At 41.4% G+C, this 21,490-nt stretch overlaps 1 protein-coding gene across 6 annotated transcripts in view; it reads left to right on the top strand.

The window, feature by feature from the left end:
• scn8ab (sodium channel, voltage gated, type VIII, alpha subunit b) overlaps positions 1-21,490 on the top strand; it is a gene marked incomplete at its 5' end in the record, with an annotated part of 39,355 nt that overhangs the window by 5,006 nt on the left and 12,859 nt on the right. For 2 of the 6 annotated variants that reach the window (XM_079265421.1, XM_079265418.1), the window contains 18 exons: positions 2,513-2,643; positions 2,900-2,980; positions 3,070-3,198; positions 4,254-4,345; positions 7,472-7,693; positions 7,909-7,972; positions 8,804-8,945; positions 10,152-10,358; positions 10,442-10,723; positions 13,209-13,532; positions 14,774-14,906; positions 15,401-15,639; positions 17,091-17,264; positions 17,687-18,043; positions 18,174-18,347; positions 18,516-18,809; positions 20,383-20,500; positions 20,683-20,837. In XM_079265421.1, the coding sequence (XP_079121547.1) occupies positions 2,513-2,643; positions 2,900-2,980; positions 3,070-3,198; positions 4,254-4,345; positions 7,472-7,693; positions 7,909-7,972; positions 8,804-8,945; positions 10,152-10,358; positions 10,442-10,723; positions 13,209-13,532; positions 14,774-14,906; positions 15,401-15,639; positions 17,091-17,264; positions 17,687-18,043; positions 18,174-18,347; positions 18,516-18,809; positions 20,383-20,500; positions 20,683-20,837 (3,318 nt within the window). Of the gene's footprint in view, positions 1-2,512; positions 2,644-2,899; positions 2,981-3,069; positions 3,199-4,253; positions 4,346-7,471; positions 7,694-7,908; positions 7,973-8,803; positions 8,946-10,151; positions 10,359-10,441; positions 10,724-13,208; positions 13,566-14,768; positions 14,907-15,400; positions 15,640-17,090; positions 17,265-17,686; positions 18,044-18,173; positions 18,348-18,512; positions 18,810-20,382; positions 20,501-20,682; positions 20,838-21,490 lie in introns of all 6 variants that reach the window. The other 4 variants (XM_079265420.1, XM_079265416.1, XM_079265417.1 and 1 more) reach the window with 4 other exon arrangements.

The raw sequence follows: 21,490 nt of genomic DNA, 5'->3' as shown, positions 1-21,490 counted from the left end.
CCAACAGTATGGTGAATGCATTGTTTTCAGTAGTTGGACTACATCTGCGTACAGTTGGGATAACTGTGCCATTTGTACCACAATTAACCCTGATCAGAGCCCACAGTGGTTTTCTATTCAGTAAAAACGACATCAATCAAGGATTGTTCTACTTTTAACAGGCATTGGTAGGCTACAGCCCTTTGTTAATGACACAAGAATGGTTTGGTATTTACTTTGTAGTTTCATCCTCTTTATGTCCTTTAGTAAACCTTGTTAAGTTATTCTGTTTATCCAAATACATTTTGGCGTTATTTAATTTTCGTCCATTAATGATTGAAATAATGAACTTGTCTTTAATGAGGGTATGATTTAAATTGTGCTGTGAGCATCACAATGAAGCTTTCATGAAGAACATTTAAAGATTTTGTATTTTACAAACTCTAATGATTGATCAGTTGTCGATTAATGTGGCACAATCAATTTAGGAAACTGCCTGACATTTGCATCCCTTGTTGTACCGTGTCTCCAAATCGACACGGTACCTCGAGTAAATTAAGCCTCTTTATAGTTGAATTGTGAATATTTTTCACATTTCCATTATGCTGTAGAGGCTGAAGCATTCCAACTCAATAAGGACAAAGTAGACATGTTTTCTGTGAGGTGTCTATAACATCTTTATGTCTTCAAATCAGATGTTTTTAAAGACCTCTACAAATCCGAAGCATTTATCCATGAAGTTATTTGTCACATTGATTAACATATGGATCATATTTATGCATGCTGGGGATCTGTAAAGCGCTAATGAGATATCGCTCATTTTACAGCCTCCTCTTCCATCCTCATGCTGAATGTGCTCGGTCAGCAAAACACTTGACCTCTAACAGGCAGATTTACCCTTTGAACATGACTGTAGATCCTGTGTGTTCTTGTATTGGTTGTGTTGGTTAAGTATAGATCATTCTTCCTCCATGTGGCAGGGAAAAACAGGGAAAGGATTTTTAAGTATTGCAGATGCTTTATTGGCAGAAAAGGAGAGGGGAAGGGAGGGAGGGAGGGAGAGAGAGGAGTCCTCCAGTGCAGAGGATACATTTTGTCTTTCACCAGACTGCAGACGCTATTTTTAATTTCATTAGATTTCAGGACACCACTTGTCTCAGGACAGTTGTCGTCGCATCCCCATTTATTTCGAGTGTTTCCCATGGCCTGAACCAAAATGGTGTGAGTATTTTGCTAGTTGCCGGTGCCATATTCACAATAAAGACCAAATGCTCTCCACCAGTGGGTTGTCATCATATTATTATCATGATCATTGTAAGAGCAGTGATCATTATACCTCAACGTAAAACAGCAAGCAATATAGAGTTGGAAATTTGTTGCCATGTTTTAAAATGTTTACAAAAGCTGTTAACTAATTTCATATATATATATTTTTACAAACAGGACCATGCCATGTCTGTATGTAACCTGTAAATACTGGCAGGCAGCATTATCAGTGGTGTCGTAAATACACATGAGGGGATGTGGCCAACAAGGAAAAACACCCTTGCAGTGTAGGCATGCATAACAAACGTGTGGTTTGGATGAGAATCTGAGAGTTGAGAATCCCGCTAGTCCATTTGTTTGTAAATGATGCTCATACCTCTCGTTCAGACCCCACATTGTCTTTGTCCAAAATTGGGCAGAAACATCCACCAACCACACACAGGCACACGCAAACAAACACACAGTGCTGAAGCACACACTGCTGCCTCACCCCAGTGCACAGCCCCACGTGGCCCAGTGCTGTTTATGGGTGGGGAGTGGTTGTTGAGAGCCTACAGTCAGCAGATCTGCCCCTGATCGATGACAGCATTTGCGGTTCTCTTCCAGTAAGAGCTTTAAACTCGGGGCGAAGAGAAGCATTTGACCACAAAGACGGGAGGGCTTCCCATTCACCTGTCTGCTGCTCAAAGAGCTACTGTCATGGTGAAAAGCTTGCCAGGACAGAGACTGTCTGATGCAACCAGAACAGAGGCGTTAACTGTTTTCCTGGCTCTCAAATGACTGGCCACAGAGGAAGTGATGTCAACAGAGTAAAACACAGCCTTGTGTCCTTGTCCCCCTGACTGCGTCCCCTTTTCTATACCTTGTACTCTACTAGTTTATCTTGTGTGCTTGGTATAGTGTAAGGCCATTACAACCGGAAATAATTTGCTCGCTGTTGTGTCACTGCTAATAGGGTAAAGATTTGAACATGGGTAAAGGGACAGTACAGTGAGCACTTTAATCAAAATGCGATGTTGAAATGGATCACAGTGTCACCTGCGTTGTTAGAATTAGTCCTGTAGTTAGAGTGCCCTATGATGAAGACGTCACGCTATAGCCATCATCTTTCTTTATCCAAAAAAAAAAGAATAGTGCAAAGGTTTTCAGACCATGTATGGAAAAGTGTACAATTACTTCTGGAAATGTTCTAACTGTCATGTTCTCTCTCGTTCTCTCTCTCTCTCTCGCTCTCTCTCGCTCTCTCTCTCTCTCTCTCTCTCCACAGACATTTATAGTCGTCAACCGTGGGAAAACAATCTTCCGCTTCAGTGCCACGCCCTCCGTGTACATCTTAAGCCCTTTTAATCTACTTCGGCTAATAGCTATTAAGATTTTGATACATTCATATCCTTTCACGTGATTCATTTCTTCGCTTTGAAGTGAATGGAAAACAGTCTGTTAAACATTTTTCTGCTGATGTCACAAGTCGTCGGTTCAAAGTAAAATGCACTGTAAGCTCTCGATCACTGTCTTCTCCATGCTCTTCCCTGTTCCTTAAGCTTGACTCCAACACTAAAGTTTGATTTTAGTTGTTGGTATACTAAAGTGTTTTGGGTTTTATGGGTAGCACTGTTCAAACTTTCCTTAACTTCTGTCCTCTCACGTTATTCAGCATGATCATCATGTGTACCATTTTGACCAACTGTATATTCATGACATTTAGTGAGCCCCCAGAGTGGACCAAACAAGTAGAGTAAGTACTCGTCCATCTTCCCCTCAGCATTCATACCCTCGATTCATGTGCCTGTCAGCGTTTTACTCTCTTCTCTCTTTGTTTTCAAGGTATACCTTCACAGGTATCTATACGTTTGAGTCACTCACAAAAATTGTTGCCCGAGGCTTCGCTATAGATGGCTTCACCTTTCTCAGAGACCCATGGAACTGGCTGGATTTCATGGTCATCTCAATGGCGTAAGTATTTTAACTCATAATTGTTAACAATACAAGCCTGAAAGATATTTAAATACAGTCGTTGTTGACAACTAAAAAGCAACAAAAAGCACAGCAAAAGGCAAAAAAAAATAACCCAAAAAGGAGATTGCAACATGACAAATAAAAATATCATGACATTTTAGCAATTGGATAGAATAAAGTTGTTCAACGTGATTTCTTTACTCGACACTAGTTACAACAAAACAGCAGATAAACCTCAAATGGCAACCGAACTTTCTCACCGCAGACACTCCTGCTAATTAAAAAATACAAGTGTAACGAATCGCATGAATAACGACTGCTTTCCGTTCAGGCGTGATAATAGCAGGGTCGTAGTGCTGCCTCACTGGTATATGAGAACACAAGTTATTAGTGACACCTGTGCTTTTACTTTTATGAAATGAATGTTTTCTGTCAGAAAATTCATTTCCATCAGTCTGTCATTTCATTTAAGGTGCAAACATTTCTGGTGAATATTTTAGTATTAATTCGGATTTAATCATTAACTTACAGATTATATCATTGTGTCGGTATCATGTCCATCAATACTTTTAATCACAATAAACTTGTTCTTGCAGTCTGCTGGAGTTCTTTATAAAATCAACAATATAGTGGTATTGCTATTTAAAGATGGACAAAGACAGTGCTCTTATATCTGAAAGCTGCTGTGGGCAACTTTGGAAAAACAAGAAAAAATCGGCATGAGCAAAACCCCCCAAAAAAATGACAGCAACAAACACACACTGCAGTAGATATGCTTTCCTAATTAGGTAATTCAGACTTCTGACATTTAGCAGGGGCTGAAAACACTCATTTGTTTCGTGTGTGCTTTTTAATGATTTGTGATGGGATATAAGGTGAATTTGACCAAACAATTCAAAATAGGTTCTGAAGATAATTGCCCAGAGCACCTTCAACCACATTAGTCCATCATACAATGTTGATAATGCTTATTCAATATGATGTAACAATCCATTATTTCTTTCCTCTCTTTGGGATGGCTGCTGAATAATGTTATCTGATCCACCTTGCAGGTATATAACAGAGTTTGTAAACCTAGGCAATGTGTCAGCTCTGCGTACGTTCAGGGTTCTGAGGGCTTTGAAAACAATTTCAGTTATCCCAGGTAAGACAGTCCAGGTTTTTGTGTTTGCGGGTGGGCGAGTCCCGGGGTTGATGTTAGGTGTGGTTTTGTTTCAGTCCCTCTCCTCTCCTCTTCCTCCTTTGTTCTCTTCCCACTGGTCGGACAGGCGTTCTCTCTCTCACCGTGGTGTCCCCTCCTGGTCTTCGATGGTGGTGCTGGTGTCGTGCTCTTGCGCGTACATGCGTGTGTGTGTCGTTATTGTGTGTGTTGTGTGTCATGGGGTTCTGTTCTGTGTGTCATCCTACCTTGTTACAGATATATAACAGAGTTTGTGGACCTTGGGAATGTCTCGGCGCTGAGAACGTTCAGGGTTCTCCGAGCATTGAAAACAATTTCTGTCATTCCAGGTGAGACTCCCATTTAAACACTAAGGCTGAGCCTACTTTATCTATAAGCTGTCTTTATTTCACTTTGTTTTTGTTCTTTTTAAAAAGAGGATGTTTTCGAATTTCTTCATTTTTATGACGATCAAAAATGGTAGAAATACATTTTTGATAGGCTTAGCAGTCTACTGGCAGTCTTATGGGCTCACATGTCCCATATGGACAGCCACGCTCATGCAGCACATCAGGATGTGCAAGAGCCATCCGTCTGTTCCTTTCTTCCCCAAGTTCAATAGAAAAGAATGTCCAAAGCAATGTGATAACATAGGGGTGAAGTTAAGATGTTATGTCCAAAGAGTTGACTTTTATGATGGTATTATGAAGGGTTAGATAAACAAACATGATCACGAGTAGTTTAAATCTGGTTTGTGCACATTGATCCAAATTGTCATCGTCTATGACCTTGCTTTCTTTTTTCCAAAGACTTTTTGATTCCCTAAGACTGCCAAGCCTAATTTGACAACACATCAACGCTGCATGAAGCTTTGAGACACATGCTTTTACGAGTTTGGCTTTAAGGGGCTTTCCTTTTGGATTTTATCTTTTGGTTTTAAAGACTTATTTGATTCAGGCTTCAGATTTTTTTTTCCGGAAGATCTTTGTCCATCCTGGGATTTAAAGGGAAACATACATAATTAATAAATATCATAAATAAGCAAAATTCTTGAAATATGTGTAAGATTCCACACTATTTTTTTCTAGGGAACACACAGTACCACAAGTTTACATTTGCTTATATACATGATATCCAATTAACAACAATATGAAACTATGAAGTTACTGTATCTCAGCAGATATACACACATGCACATACTCTGTATATGCACACACACACACACACACACACACACACACACACACACACACACACACACACACACACACAGCATATAGCGCTCAGTTGTGCTCTGGGCTACGCCAGCCTGAGGGCTCGCCCTGCACTGCAAGAGTGGGGGAAAGAGGTGCCTGGGATGGGAACGGTACTTCGGTTAAGGCAGGGTCACCATCACGGTTTACAGACAGGTGATGCTGACACAGAGTCAATTCCTTCAGCCTTGGCGTTTAAATGACCTGCATGCCACCTCTCATTGCCTCTCCCTACCCCCTCCCCCCCAGCCACCAACTCTTCCTCGCCTGTCCTTTCTTTCTCCTCTTCGCTTCCTGCTTCCTTGACTGAGCCTGGTTCTGTGCGCTGCTTGTGGTGCTGCTGTGTTCAGTTGATTTGTTGGATGCAGAATAATAATGAACTGCAGCTAGTCAGGAATGTTCTCGTAGATGGACACATGGAGTGAAGGGAAAAAGTAATCCCATGGTACAATTTCTCTTCTCCAGGTGCACTCTTAGAAATAAAGCATCCAAAAGGGTTCTTCCTGGAGGGCTGGAGCTCTACCTGAACCATTTACTCTCTGAACACTTCTTTGAAGAAAGGGTTTTGAAGGTTTTTTTGAAAGACTTAAGAGTTCAATTCAAGATGTTTTTAACCAAAGAACCCTTTTTGAAAGAAATATTTCTCCATAGACTGTTAAAAGCATGGGTATTAAAAGATCCTCTCAGCCCACACCCCCAACAAACTATGATTGTGAACCATGATTGTTGTGGTTTGAGCTGCACAACATAAGCCCCGGCCCTTTCGCAGCCTTATTAGGCCCAAGGCTACTGGACGTGGCTCCCTAACCTAAACAAAAACCATGGTTAAGGTGGAGAAAGATCTCTGGGATACAACAGGGAATTATATATAAGGGTTCTCGGTAGAACCCTCTTGGTGGGTTTCAGATTAAACCCTTTGAAAATAAAAGGGTTCCAGTTAAGCCCCCTGGGTGGGTTCTTGTTAGCACCCTCAGAAGGTGGAAAGTTTCTGAGTTTTCCTATGAGGACAAGCTGAAAAACCCTTTATGGTTCAGGTTATCACATTTATTTCTAAGAGTGTCTGTTTTTCCTCAGTGGAACAGCTTTTAAAATAGAAATATTTTCTTACATGAAGTAAGTACCTAAAACATGTAAAATGAAAGTGTGTCTTTCTGATGGAAATATCCTGTACGGCTGTAGTGTTTGTTGTGTTGTTATGTGTTTTATGGGGGGGAAACCCTGAATGTGACCTCTATATCTTTGGTTGAACTTGAATGCAACTTGAATCACAGTCAAATCAGTGTGCTGTCATTACATACTAGATAATCATGTCTTTGATTTTATTGAATGCTTCTAGTATTATTCTTTTTGTTAACCACATAGCTAGAAATCTGCTTTCAAGACATACAGTCACCAACGTTTGAATTTGAGAGAGACTGCAAAAGTATTGACATGGTATGCACATCTGCTCAGGTGATGGCAAGCTGCTAGTTGTAGTTTAGACACTTTTTACAGTAGACCTTTATTATGGAATATTTTTCACAGTAGGTACATACATAGCACAAACAAGTAAGACATACAGAATTTTACATAAATGAATAAAGACATGATTTAAGTTAAGACGTGAGTTACCTAACTTAACTTTTTCTGTGCTTGACTTGAGTCAGCTCTGAACTGCAGCTATACAACCAGCTTATGCACTCTTATATTTTGTCTATCTGTGTGTTTGTGTGTCTCTGTGTGCATTTGAATTTGTATGCTGGTGTGTGTGTGTATGAGTTTGTCTGTTTTCATGTTTGTGCATACATGCACATTTGTGTGTGTGTGTGTGTGCGTGTGTGTGTGTGTTTGTGTGTGTTTATTGTTTATTAATTGACAGGCCTGAAGACCATTGTGGGTGCTCTGATCCAGTCTGTGAAGAAGCTGTCGGATGTGATGATCCTGACCGTCTTCTGTCTCAGCGTCTTTGCTCTGATTGGACTGCAGCTCTTTATGGGGAACCTGCGGCAGAAGTGTGTAATCTGGCCAATCAACGTCACTGAGCAATACCCGATGAATGGCACCAATCCCTTTGTCTGGAAAGAATACATCATGAATGACAGTGAGTGATTACCCTGACACTTGATTAAACTAGTTGCACATGATTACGTAAATGGGACCAGACATAAAGTGTGTGCATCCTAGTGATTCTTTTCTCTTTGTATTGTTTTGGATTCTAGAAAGATTACATTTTTGTTACTTTGACTGCTCAAGGTAACATATTTCCCCCCAGTGGCTAACACAAGTGACTGTTTTTTGTTGTGTTTAAAAACAAAGGTAATTTCTACATCCTCCCTAATCAGATTGATGCTCTACTATGTGGAAATAGTAGTGACTCAGGGTAAGTTAGTGCACCACTCACTAAGTGCATGCCTCCATATTTATACTTGAATGTTTTCAGCAACTGTCTCACATTTTTCTGTTGCGCATCTCATTTCGGACTGATAGATCTTCAGGCTGCATTAGCTTTTGCAAACTTTACAGCACAATGTTAACAGCATTTAACCAATACATTGGGGTTAGTTATACTAACAAGAGCTAATTGTATCACAGGGGGCACAATTTAGGAACAAAATACTTTCACAATTTACAAATGAAATAATATGAGTTCCCATACTCAAAAAAAAAGAATATAATATAAATCAATGCTTATTGTTAGGAGGGAAAATGCTCTTTAAATATGTGGGATCCACAATAGTTTATTTATTTATTTTTTGTTAAATCTGAGCATGGCGGGCAGAGTGTGCAGGAAGTCAGTTTGGCGCTAGTAAGATAAGACATGAAGAGGCAGAGACAGACAAGAGGCAATTCAATGAAGGGAACTTGGGATCCTAATACCATTTTGCACCTTAACAATACAAAACAATGCAGTCAATGTTTGGTTTTGGCCCGTGGCCCATCATTAAGCATTCAAACATGTATTCATAGTTCATGAGCCAAACTTGCTGGGTCATGAAATATTAAGGTAAATCATGTCAATATCCTACTCCTAACAGTGTACATGTCAGCACACATGCACAAGCAAGCAACAACAACACAGGCTTTTTTTCATGGTCCTGTTGTATCTTAGACTGCGAGTGGTGCCTGTATCTGTAATGCCAACTGTGTTGATGCGGCACATTTCCGTCACTTGTTAAGATACAATTTTTATATTCCCGTGTGTTCCTTTCAGACGATGTCCGGAGGGCTTTACATGTATGAAAGCTGGAAGGAACCCCAACTATGGTTACACCAGCTTTGACAGCTTTGGATGGGCTTTCCTCACCCTATTTCGCCTCATGACCCAAGACTTCTGGGAAAATCTATACATGCTGGTAAAGAAGTGTTTTCGAAATGTTTCTCTCGTCTCCTTTGTCTCAAATTGGTATGATGTAGATGTAGAACACTTCAGAATTCTGTTCAGTAGTACCAGACAGTAGACATTTCTAATATATCATGCAACCTTAATCACTGACTATTTTTCATTTAGAAATTGCTTTTTTCAAATGATATTTTTTAATATAAGGAAAACCTTTCTGTCATGGTGGCAGGATACCTTTTACCTGTCACGGCCAGCTTTTATCCTGTATTTGGCAGGTGGAAGGTGCTAAATTCATTCCCTGGATTACATTTTGGCCCCATCTTGCAGCTGTTTTAGATTCCTATATAAAACATCCCCTAAGCAGTACTAATGATTTTGTCCTCACTTCCTAAAAACAAAAACAAAAAAAAATACATCATCATCCTCCTACTAACTGAATGAATCAGCAAAGGTGCCTCTCAGCAGCTCTCTCCCATCAGTTCATTTGCCCTCTGGATAAAAGGGAAGGAGGGACAGCTGATCACAAATACTGTGGCTCGGAGTGTGTGAATAGCCACCAGACTTGTGTGTGTCTTTCATGCCAGAAAAAAAATATTTAATTATATACATTTGTTATGAAACAATGAGCAAAAGTGAATTCATTTTTTGTTTGAATGACCTTTAGAACAGTCATGATTTCTGCCAAATGTATTTTTTAAAGAGATCACTAAACCAGTATTACATCTCTGCCTTCTTTCGTCCTCTCACTTTCTGTTGCTCTGTGGGACACACATCCGCTCAGATATCTGTAACGTTAAACTCCACTACCATGACATTGTATTAGCATTTCTTTCCTCCTCCTCCAGACCTGCACCTCCGCAGCCATAATAGATTCACTTCATTTGGCAAATAGGCCAGTAATTTCTTTTCTTTTCGTGTGTGTTTAAAACTGGGATTACAGGCACTCTAAACGGCTTCTTTCCTGTCTGGATGCTTTTGGTGAAAGTCAGGACATATAGAAGCACTAGCAAGGCGGACTTAACACACATATACTGTACATACATTGCCTTTGACAGAATAAGAAAGCCCTGCTGTAAGAAACTCATGGATATAAGACAACTGTTTTAGTAACATGCATTCCATTTATATCTTCGCAAAACGACAATATGTTTGTTTAAAAACATGACTTTCTGTGTTAAATCACTCTAAATCTAATTATCTGTTTGTGTTTGTCTGTCAGACTCTGCGAGCTGCAGGGAAGACCTACATGATCTTCTTTGTGCTGGTCATCTTCGTGGGCTCCTTCTACCTGGTGAATCTCATCTTGGCTGTGGTGGCTATGGCTTATGAGGAGCAGAACCAGGCCACTATTGAGGAGGCGGAGCAGAAAGAGGCTGAATTCAAGGCCATGCTGGAGCAGCTCAAAAGGCAGCAAGAAGAAACACAGGTTGGTCCTCGCCCTTTCTCACACACAAACACCTTTACCTGTTTCATAGTTTAGGGTTATCATGTGTCTTTATTTTCTCTCAGGCTGCCGCCATGGCAACGTCTGCAGGCACGGTGTCGGAGGCTGCGTTAGAGGATGAAGAAGGAGGGCACCTGTCCCGCAGCTCCTCCGAGGTCTCCAAACTGAGCTCTAAGAGTGCCAAGGAGCGTCGCAATCGCAAGAAAAAATGGCGTCAAAAAGAGCAGGACAAAGAGAAGGGAGACAGCGAGAAGGTTGTCAAGTCTGAGTCAGACGATGGCAGCAAGAAAAGCACCATTCGTTTCCCAGGAAGCCGGCTGGGGAGGAAGACATCCATTATGAACCAGGTAAAGTTGGCAAAAAAAACGATACAGTAAATGCAGACTGCTGTTTGACTTAACATGTGCAGATACACCTACTGATGCTTTAAAACACATTATTCGCAATGTTACAGGGATTTTTGGGTTCAGGTCTTTCAACCATACCTTCCCCATGTGACCCAGCTGAGGTAGATCAGGTCTCAGCTTGAGCCGAGAAGGAAAGTTAGCTACAGTACGTCCTCTGCATGACTCTCTTGAGCCACAGCCATCTTGAGGCTCTTTCTGCTGCTTCGGCGGTATTGCTGATGGCTTTTCTTTGACTCCCTCACTGGATGTTTCGTATGTTGTGAGGTCTGGGCAAAGACTTCAAAAGGCAGACCTTACTCTCCAACCATCTTGCCTTCACTTGCTGACCAACCCCTTCGCACTTTGCAAGTTTCCTCTTGGGGACCTTGTCCAAGCGATCTTCCCAAGGGACTGTCTGCTCCAGCAAGATGATTTGTTTGATCGGTCTGACCAGAAAACAATATCTGGTTTCAAAGTGATCACAATATGCTGTTGGAACTTCAGCTGACTCTCCAGGTATGGAAACCACTTCCAGTCAGGGTCAACATTCATGTTTTTTTGAAGTGGGTCAGAAATCTGCGCATCCAAAGTTACCACCGGATTCTAAACAGAGTTCCATGTTGGTACAGACATGCGTTGACCAGTCTATTGATTTCAGTAAGCCCTGTGCTTCAATGCAGGTTGATCGGATGGATGTTTTCCCTCAGGGAGCTGTCAAACACCTTTCCTATGCTTTTCACTTCTCTGTGATGGTTGCAATTATGGAGAACCTCAACCTTGTCTCTCTCCAGCGCCAGAGATCTGGATTGGCTGGTTTGAATCTCATCTGGGCTGACATGGTCAGCTTCTCGATTCCCTGCAGAATCCATCCACAGCCTGGGATGTGTTTCGACGGTGAGTTTCTCCATAAGAGCCCTATCGGTGGTTGGCTATGGCAAGATTTGGTCTTTGGCTTTCGGTATTCTGGCTCTGCTGATTTAGAAATCATGTTCATCACCAGCAGGTTGGATTGCCAACCCGTTCTACCCTGGTAGGCGTCTCTCAGCGCTGTCGCTGTCATGGTTGTCAATAGTAGTGCAGGGGTCGTTTATGAGGTGGTGCACTACTAGGTAGATGGGATGGTTACTGAGGAGGAAGTGGGTGTACTCTCCAATGAATCCCAACAGTACATAGGTAAGTAAAAAGAGGTGGATATACCCTGTATACCTGTGTATACCCTCCACCACAACATATCTTGACAATCAGTCTTTCCTAGTCAACACTGAAGGATCAACTTTGCTTTGTACAAAAAAAAACCTTGTATGCTTCTTGACACATCCTCATCGACGTTCCTGAAATCTACGGATGTTTTGGGTCTCTAAACATCGTACTCCTCCTTCAATTTGACTCAGGTGAGGTTGATCAGGTCTCAGGTTGTGTCTTAATGGCACGTTAGCGACGTTAGTTTTTTTTCTCGACTGCCTTGCCTACTACACTCACTGACCAGTTCCCCGTCCTACTCAATGTTTCTCTCAAACGTTTTGTCTCACCGATCTTCCCTGGGGTCCGCTCCAGCAAGATGATTTGTTTGACAGCTTCAGACGAGGGCACAATGGCATACAAAGGAACTTAATAAAGTGAATGGCTTTTGTATGTGGCCAGCCCCAATGTCACAATGTGTCCCAAAGACAAATTATGTGAAGAAAGAACATTTTTCATTGTAATGAATGCTTTCTGTAGAACCAAATTGGACAAGCTTGAAACAAAACTAAGCACAATATTATGAGGATAGAGCAAAACAACGATAGTCCAGATCAAAACATCCCCAAAGCACACATTGGGCTGAAATAGTGTTCTTTAATTAAATTTATGAGTTAACAACATGTTAGAATACTAAGCCTAAACAAGGAGAAAATAACTTAAATTGTTTGTCCTTATATATCATGGTCAGTTTATTGCTTAAATTGTGTGATGTTCCCATTAGCAATGGATTGATTACTGGATTCGTGTGATCGTCTTTACAGAATAAAGAGACAAATTGCATGAATGACAAGGAAAAGACAAAACATTTATGAAGGCATCTTAACTCATTTTGGATAATTTCATTCCTATTTTACAGTGTATTGCAATGATGCAGTTCTCATGTTTTAACAGTGATTGAGCATGATTACGACAAAAGCTCTTCATTCTTCTTATCACGGTTGCATCTCATCTCGTGATAACACGTGGTTGCGTACAAGGGCACTACTACCAGCCTTGATACCTGTATGTAACACTGAAGCCAGTAATCTGTTTGGTGTGCTTTTATCCTTTTTTTCTTCTCTCTGTCCTCTGGTTTAGTTCTTAAGTCTGTGCCCCAGTCGCCCTCTTCACCTTGTCTGCCATTTGTATTTACACATTGCCTAACTCCTGCTCTTTTTAATGACTCCTTAACTCTCCCCCTCGGCATCCGTTTCTCCCTCTTCAGTCACTGCTCAGCATCCCAGGCTCTCCCTTTATGTCGCGCCACAACAGCCGCAGCAGCATCTTCAGCTTCAAAGGCCGTTCCAAGGACATGGGCTCCGAAAACGAGTTTGCAGATGACGAGCACAGTACAGTAGAGGAGAGCGAAGACCGTCGAGGCTCACTGTTCATCCCTTACCGCCGCAACAGCTACAGCGGCTTCAGCCAAGGCTCATCGCGCATCCACCCACTGGCACCCCACTCTGGAGGGAAGAGGAACAGCACGGTGGACTGCAATGGCGTGGTGTCTCTCATCGGCCCTGGGCCCGGCAGACGGCTTCTGCCTGAGGTGAAAATAGATAAGGCAGCCACTGATGACAGTGTAAGGACGTCCATGGACACCAATACAGTTTAGGCATGATGGTGGTGGCCCCGGTCTCTGCAGCTGCGCAACCTCTTCCCCTTGGCTCTAAGTAGATCCCCTTTTCTCCCCTGAATAACTAGTTTCTGTCTTATTATTTCATCTTACTCAGACGTTTACGCTTCCACCCTGATCCAATGCTCTTTTCCACTGCTCCTCTTTTAAACAGCTTCAGAAGGCACTAACCAGCTGAAACAGTATCCATGAACTCTCTACCGTAGCATCATGATGATCATTTCATTGATTAATACATAACAACAATGCCGCTCTCCTAACAATTCTATCAATAAGCTTACCCATATATAGTCATTGTCATTTCTTAAAACAATCTAAAATATCAAAACATTTTACAGGTAAAACAACTCCCTCCCTACTTTTACTTCTTTGATTTGAGGGGCTTTCCGCTTCCAGGCCCACACTGTTTCGTTTTTTTTTATCCCAGCTTTTATCTCTCTCTATATTTTTCTGTCTTTTTCTTTCACTCTCTTTCTGTCTCTCTTTCCTTCTTGTCCTCATTTAGTCTCCGCTCTTGAGCCACTGGATGGTGCAAGAACAAATCTGAAACCTTTTTCTATAACAATATATCTCCTCATTCTAGCTAGCATGGTAGACCCCTCTTTTATTCTCAACCACTCTACCTGATTTTACTTTTCTACCTTTCTTAAAATGTAGCATGGTGTAGCAGCAAATGGTGTCTTGAATTCCCCTCTGTTCTTGACATGCATGTCATCGCATGCTGTTTAATGTTCCTTACTTAAAGGGTTGTAGCAATGTCATGCACAGTAAAAGATGAAGGGTTCAGAAACTCTACCAGAAATTCTCAAATGATAGTCAGTACTTCAATAATGGCTGCTTACTAAAATTAAATATAAATGTTTCAATAAAGTGGTAAATGAAGGCAATTATTTGAGAATTGACAGTGTGTTGATGAAATGTTGCAGGAAATGCTTAAATTCAACCAATTAGGTATTTTGGGGGAATATGTTTAATGATCTAATGTGAAAAGTTGCATTCATTATATTATGTTTTTCATCTTCTGAGCAGACCTATGGCATCGTTCATCATTTAGATAGCTTATTAAGAGCATGCGTTTTAATGTGTGATGTTTGTGGGTATGCATTCATGCGAGTACTATCTCTGACTGACATTGTGTATTTCTCTGAGTACAGACTACCGACGTGGAGATTAAGAAGAAGCACTCTGGCTCTCTCATGGTATCTGTGGACCAGCTCAACTCCTCCTTCAAAGAAAAGGAACGAGCCAATAGTCAGATGAGCGTAGTCACCAACACACTCTTAGAGGGTACAGACGTTTCCTTTTGCCTTTTGCCTTTTTGAATTTAGACCTTGTACCGAAAAAACATCTGTATTGTTAAGATTAATACATCCAATGAACGTGTAGTTAAATATGTGTTCTTGTTATACATATGCATGCTGTCGTCATAAGATCTGGATATGGAAATTAGGAAGTAGGAGGGTAGGAAGGCAGCCTGATCTTAACAAACTGATGTCAGTTGTGGTCTGCAATTTGTGGGCAGATTCTGATTCTGAGTTGCATGAGTCTGATTTCATTTTTACCTGACTGAGATTTGAACACAATTCAAGCCACCTGTGATCTAGATGTTGCACAAGACACTGTTTGCAGGAACACCTCAACATGATATTTTCAAGATGCAGACAAGGCATCCAGATACCAGAAAGTTTGTGGTAGACACAATAAAATAGAAAAAATGAAATCCAAATGCAATTGCTTATCTGGAAAGTTTTGCTTTCTTTCTTCTCCATCTCTTCCTGCAGAGTTGGAGGAGTCTCAGAGGTCCTGTCCTCCCTGTTGGTACAAGTTTGCCAACATCTTCCTCATCTGGGAGTGCTTTCCCATGTGGCTGAAGATCAAGCACGTAGTCTACTTGATTGTCATGGACCCATTTGTTGACCTGGCCATCACCATCTGTATTGTCCTCAACACTCTCTTCATGGCCATGGAGCACTACCCCATGACCCCTCAGTTTGAGAATGTTCTGGCTGTTGGCAACCTGGTGAGAAACCACAGTTCTTCTTTTGTCCTTTCTTGTGCCACTGGCATTTGGTTTTGTAACTGTTTAGGCCTGCATGAACCTCATTCCTCTCAGGAGTCACAGAATCACAGCAGGTTTGCCCCACCTACCTGACCTAACCACAAACCAATACATCAATGCATCATTTGGTATGTGCACTTAAGAATACACACACACACATAGTGTATATAGGACTCTGATGGGGTCTCATTAAAGATTTAGTTCCATTTTATGTAGCCAGCCAGCCTGCTCCCCAAACTCTTATCACGCACACTCAGGTCACTTTCCTGCTTTCATTGCATCCTGCTTACCTCAACTCTACTGACCGCTCTCTCTCTCGCTCTCTCTCTCTCTCTCTCTCTCTCTCTCTCTCTCTCTCTCTCACTCTCTCTCACACGCACACACACACGCACACACTAAATAGCAGTCATAATAATCGGGCTTGCCACTGATCTGTGCAGCACTAGTTTGACTGTGTACATACTAACCAGATGTACAGCAAACATTTTGATTTGTTTGTGCTCTGCCCTTGCCGTCAGATATCACCGTAGCACAGCTGTTTGAGATCAGCAGAATTGGCACAGTGTCAGTACAGGAAATGAGGTCATAGAGATTGGCATGCTGTCAAGATGAAACAGGAATTGAAATCAGAGAAATCCGTGCGATGGATCATGGTGCAGCATGAATCATTTGCTGTTCTCGGCAGCACTGATTGGGCACATGATTATCTGTTGGGTGGACAATATGTGACAGGCTGAAATACTACAGCTCCATATGACCATCCCCTGTCAGAGGAGTCTTCACTCTAAGTAAATCCCAATACATTTGTAATCAGCAATACATCAAGTAAAATGTAATGTAAGAAAGTCATTTTTTTTAGTTCTGCACTGAATTTTCTTCTAGAATAAGGAAAGGATTTGAAGTTTCTCAGTTTTTTATGTTTGCCATTATTGCCATTATGGCATTATTGTTGGGACTTTCTACAGTAATATGAAAGATTCAATAACTGACGTCAAATACAAAATTTCAAATTTTACAAAGTCAGTCTAATGAAACAAAAAGGAAATGAAAAAAATTAAAAGGCTACTTTCTGGAAACCAGTGTATCTTCAATGGTAACGTCATGCTGCACTGTAAATGTCCCCACTGCAGGACTAATAAAGGAGCATCTCATCTTATCTTATCTTATTTTAGCAGGTGTAGCTAGTCCAACAAGTAAAGCACTAATAAATCTCACTGAAATTCCATTGTTTGACACTTAAGATTCATCGCTCACTGTGTACACCCTTATCATCCGGTTTCACCATGAAATACATCACAACATTTCATGGAACCAATTTAAATGAGATTTTGTGTTAAAATTGTAAATTTGATCCCAAATTTATAGAGCGGTTGAGATGTGCATCTCATGTGATATTCTGTGTGGGTCCACAGGTTTTCACCGGTATCTTTGCTGGGGAGATGTTTGCCAAGCTGGTTGCCATGGATCCCTATTACTACTTCCAGGGAGGCTGGAACTGCTTTGATGGCTTCATCGTGACTCTGAGTTTAGTTGAGCTCGGACTGGCTGATGTGGAAGGTCTGTCAGTGCTCAGGTCATTCCGATTGGTGAGTGGAAGAGAGTAGATACAGGAATGTAAGCATTTATCTACTTCTTATGGCCCTCAAGCACAGTCTAAAAAGATTGGTTATTAAAATATGCATCTTTTAACTGTCACACTTCAACATGATTTCTCTTTATTATTATTATGAAATTTCTCTCTTTAATACTCCAAATCAAGGCTGATTTTAAGCCTTGAAAGAACTTCTAAAACTAGTAAACCATCATGTCGTTGTGTAAAACTGTAAACCCTCTTTATGTCTATATCTTGTGCCGCACCAAATGGCATACACATGTTGGCAGTCATTTGCGTCACATGATCCTTTCAAATTAAATTTAAAAAACGAGTTTGTCAGAATCCAACCGTTTTTAGATCATTGTCCCACTATGCATAACTGTGTAATAATCTTGTGTCCTGTTCCTCTTTTAGTTAAGAGTGTTCAAACTAGCCAAATCGTGGCCCACCCTCAACATGCTGATCAAGATCATTGGTAACTCAGTGGGAGCTCTGGGTAATCTGACCCTTGTGCTGGCCATCATCGTCTTCATCTTTGCCGTAGTGGGCATGCAGCTGTTTGGCAAAAGCTACAAGGACTGTGTGTGTAAGATCAACCCGACCTGCGTACTGCCCCGCTGGCACATGCATGACTTCTTCCACTCCTTCCTGATTGTCTTCAGAGTGTTGTGTGGGGAATGGATTGAGACCATGTGGGACTGTATGGAGGTGGCTGGACAAACCATGTGCCTCACGGTCTTCATGATGGTCATGGTCATCGGAAACCTGGTGGTAAGCAAAGACAAAGATAACATAGTGTAGATGCTGTCGGGTGATAGTATCCCACTGTAGTTTCCCAGTTGTTAACCATCCATTTAATGTGAGTGCAGGGGTTCCATCTTTTGTGGTGTTTGTTTTTGAGGTGCTGAACCTGTTCCTGGCCTTGCTGCTGAGCTCATTCAGTGCAGACAACCTCGCAGCCACAGATGATGATGGTGAACCCAACAACCTCCAGCTTGCGGTTGCCCGCATTAAGATAGGGATTGCCTGGTTCAAGGTTCACTTTCGGGTCTTCGTGGCAACAGTGCTCAAGAAGGTACCACCTAATTAAACATCTATATGCATGACCAATTCTTGGTTGTTTTAGAACTTGAACTACATCTGATGTTACATGAATGTGTGTTTTAATCAGAGTTCTACGATGGTATTCTTGTTTTCTAGTAACCTTTTTTTGTTTGTTCTATTGTCTCGCTCTGGCAAGCAGCCTGACGAGGATGAACAGAAGCCTCTGGATGACATGTACGAAAAGAAGCTCAACTGCATTGCAAACCACACAGTAGACATCAACCGTGAGCTGGACTATGCTAAAAATGGCAACGGCACCACCAGCGGCATTGGGAGCAGTGTGGGAAAGTATATGATTGATGAGGACTACATGTCCTTCATCCACAACCCCAACCTCACTGTCTGTGTTCCTATCGCTGTTGGCGAGTCGGACTTTGAAAACCTGAACACGGAAGACTTCAGCAGTGAATCGGATGTGGAGAACAGCAAAGATGTAAGTAGGAACGACTGGTAAGAGTATGGGAATGGAGGAGAGTTGTTAGCAGAGAGATGGCAGTGGTGATGTCCTCGCTTAAGAGTTTGATGATCGTTTGAGTAAATTATTGCTTGAAGGAGGGAGAGAGATATACCACCGCTGTGATATCCCTTGTATTTAATAAGTTATTTACCAGTTTAGAAATGTAGCTTTTAAATTTCGATCTTAAAATTGTCGAAATAAAAACCACAATATAGTTATGTTTACCAAAAAGGTGACTTAATCGTGTAATATAAAGTGATGAAATGAGTCAGAGGAAAATGTCTGTTTGTTTAGGTTTGTGCCCATGTGGCACCTTATTATCCATGAAGCAGAACGGCTCTGAGCTGCCGCACTGAAGTCATTTAGTTTACTTAGTTTACCAGATTTATTTCAGAACATCCATTTAGACATAAGAGCTGCAACACTGAGCCTGAGTGCTGACCCTACAGACAGACAGAGACAAAGTCCTGACGAGACAACAGACAGAGGAGCAGACTGTATAATATGAATGTGGGAGACGGGTTAGCCAGACCCAAAGCATGTACAGAAGTCTGCTGCGTGGGTCACCTTGACCTGGTTTGTAGTTGGAAGAAAGGAGATAATGCAGCAGCGTTACTACTGTACCCTGCACCAGGTCCATATTCCACAGGGCTCCCTCAACCAACCACACAACAATCTTCCCTGCACCACAGCTAGCCCCGGGGTACACTGCAGGGAGTAGACACAGACAGCGCTGCTAACAGCCAATCAGAGAAACAAGGATCCATCTGGCTGTTGGGTAGAGAGAAACAGAAGAGAGAGGGAGCAGAAGAGAGTGTGAATGCGGCCCTTTGCTGACGACTTCAGATTATAAAGTGCAGTATCATTCTCTGGTGAATTAAATATGCTGCATGTGTTCGTGTTTACTTTATTGCAATACGTCTGCTGTTATGCTGGGGTTTCACTAGTTCGCCCTGCCTCACCTTGACCTGTCGTTAAGATACAGTATGCCATGATTTATTGGTACAGGTGGACTTCATCAAGCCGTTGTTTTACTGTCTAGAAATTTGAATTTCATGTCCCTTTTCACTATAACTTCCAACTCTGTATTTCATATTCAGAGCAATCCTTATTTGAAGACGTTAGTAAAACACTAATATGCATTCCAAAGATCTACTTGGTATGAATTGTACATATTTGTGTTTTTCAACAGATTTATTTTTTGTGTGCTGAAATCACCGAAGAATGTATATTTCTGCATGTATAAGAATGACCATCAATACCAGCGCAATCAATCACCGGTCAAGTTTAATGACTTCCTTCTGAATCTGTTAATAATCTGCATAATAGGCGGTGGCGGAGGGAGACCTAGCTACACTACATGGCTACAACATGTATACCTCCAGCAATAAATCATGACATACATATAAACCCAAAGGGGCATTCGTGTAATGGCTGTACTGACACTGAGCCGTGTCCAGATGCTTTCAGCAGCTCACTGCTGCGCCTGTAGTGTTCAGAGAGAAAATCAGAGGTTGAACTGATCTCTTTGGTCCTCTGTTTGTCCCAGCTTGATGACACCAGTTCGTCTGAGGGCAGCACAATAGACATCAAGCCTGATGTGGAGGAGGTTGCAGTGGTGGATGTAGTGGAGGAGTATGTTGACCCATCAGCCTGCTGGACAGATGGTAGGTGGTGTTTATTATCTGACTTTGTGGTAAATAATAACAATGAACAAACAAGGATTATTATTAACATTACACATACTATATTAATGCCACTGTGACACATTTTGCATTGTGTCCTTGGTCGTATAATGCATCCGTCTCTTCTGTTTGTATCAGCTGTTGTGTTTTTATCTGTCATACAGAATGTATTGCCAAATACCCGTGCTGTGATGTTCCCATCACTCACGGCTGGGGGAAACACTGGTGGTTCTTGAGGAAGACCTGCTACCTGATTGTAGAACACAACTGGTTTGAAACCCTCATCATCTTCATGATCCTGCTCAGCAGTGGAGCCCTGGTAGGAGCACAAATTGTTTCTACTTTTGTATACACTCATAAACGTCATACTAATTCCACTACTAGGGCTTCTAATTATTATTATGAAGCACATATCAAAACAAAGTTACTCAGTACTTAACAAAAGTATGATACATTTAGGAGATAACATGAATAAATAAAACATGTGTGCATTCATTTAGAGAAAGCAAACCTCATGGATGTGCACGAGCAAGATTATCTCTTGCTTTTCCTTTGCAACTGCTCTTGATATGATCGTTGCTAATGGACATCAAAGTGCTGTAATGCACCAACCTTTCAACCAGCAGAATCTAGCTTCGGTTTGCAGCTTTCTGTCGGGAGAAGGCCTGTGGCCAAATCAAAACACTTATGTGGTGAAGAATGGATACAGGCAATGGAGAATGGAAGAGCGGTGGGAATGATCAGTCTTGTTTGACTTGATGAAAATTTCCTTTATCAACTATTTTTCCTTACTATGTAATCAACTCTTTCTATGAAAAGTTTAACAGAGTTTATATGCTGCTTTACAAAATATAACACAAGTAAAGATGTTTTTGAACAATAAAAAGCCAAGTCTGCGATTCTTCAGGGAAAAACAAAAACAAAAACGTATCGACAATAGTATTGGTTGATAAAAATGCCATGCAATTTTTC

This window comes from Melanostigma gelatinosum (genome assembly GCF_949748355.1).
Source record: "Melanostigma gelatinosum genome assembly, chromosome: 3".
NCBI classification, from domain to species: domain Eukaryota; kingdom Metazoa; phylum Chordata; class Actinopteri; order Perciformes; family Zoarcidae; genus Melanostigma; species Melanostigma gelatinosum.
Note: the sequence above shows the minus strand (reverse complement) of the source record. Positions and strands in the feature narration are given on the sequence as shown.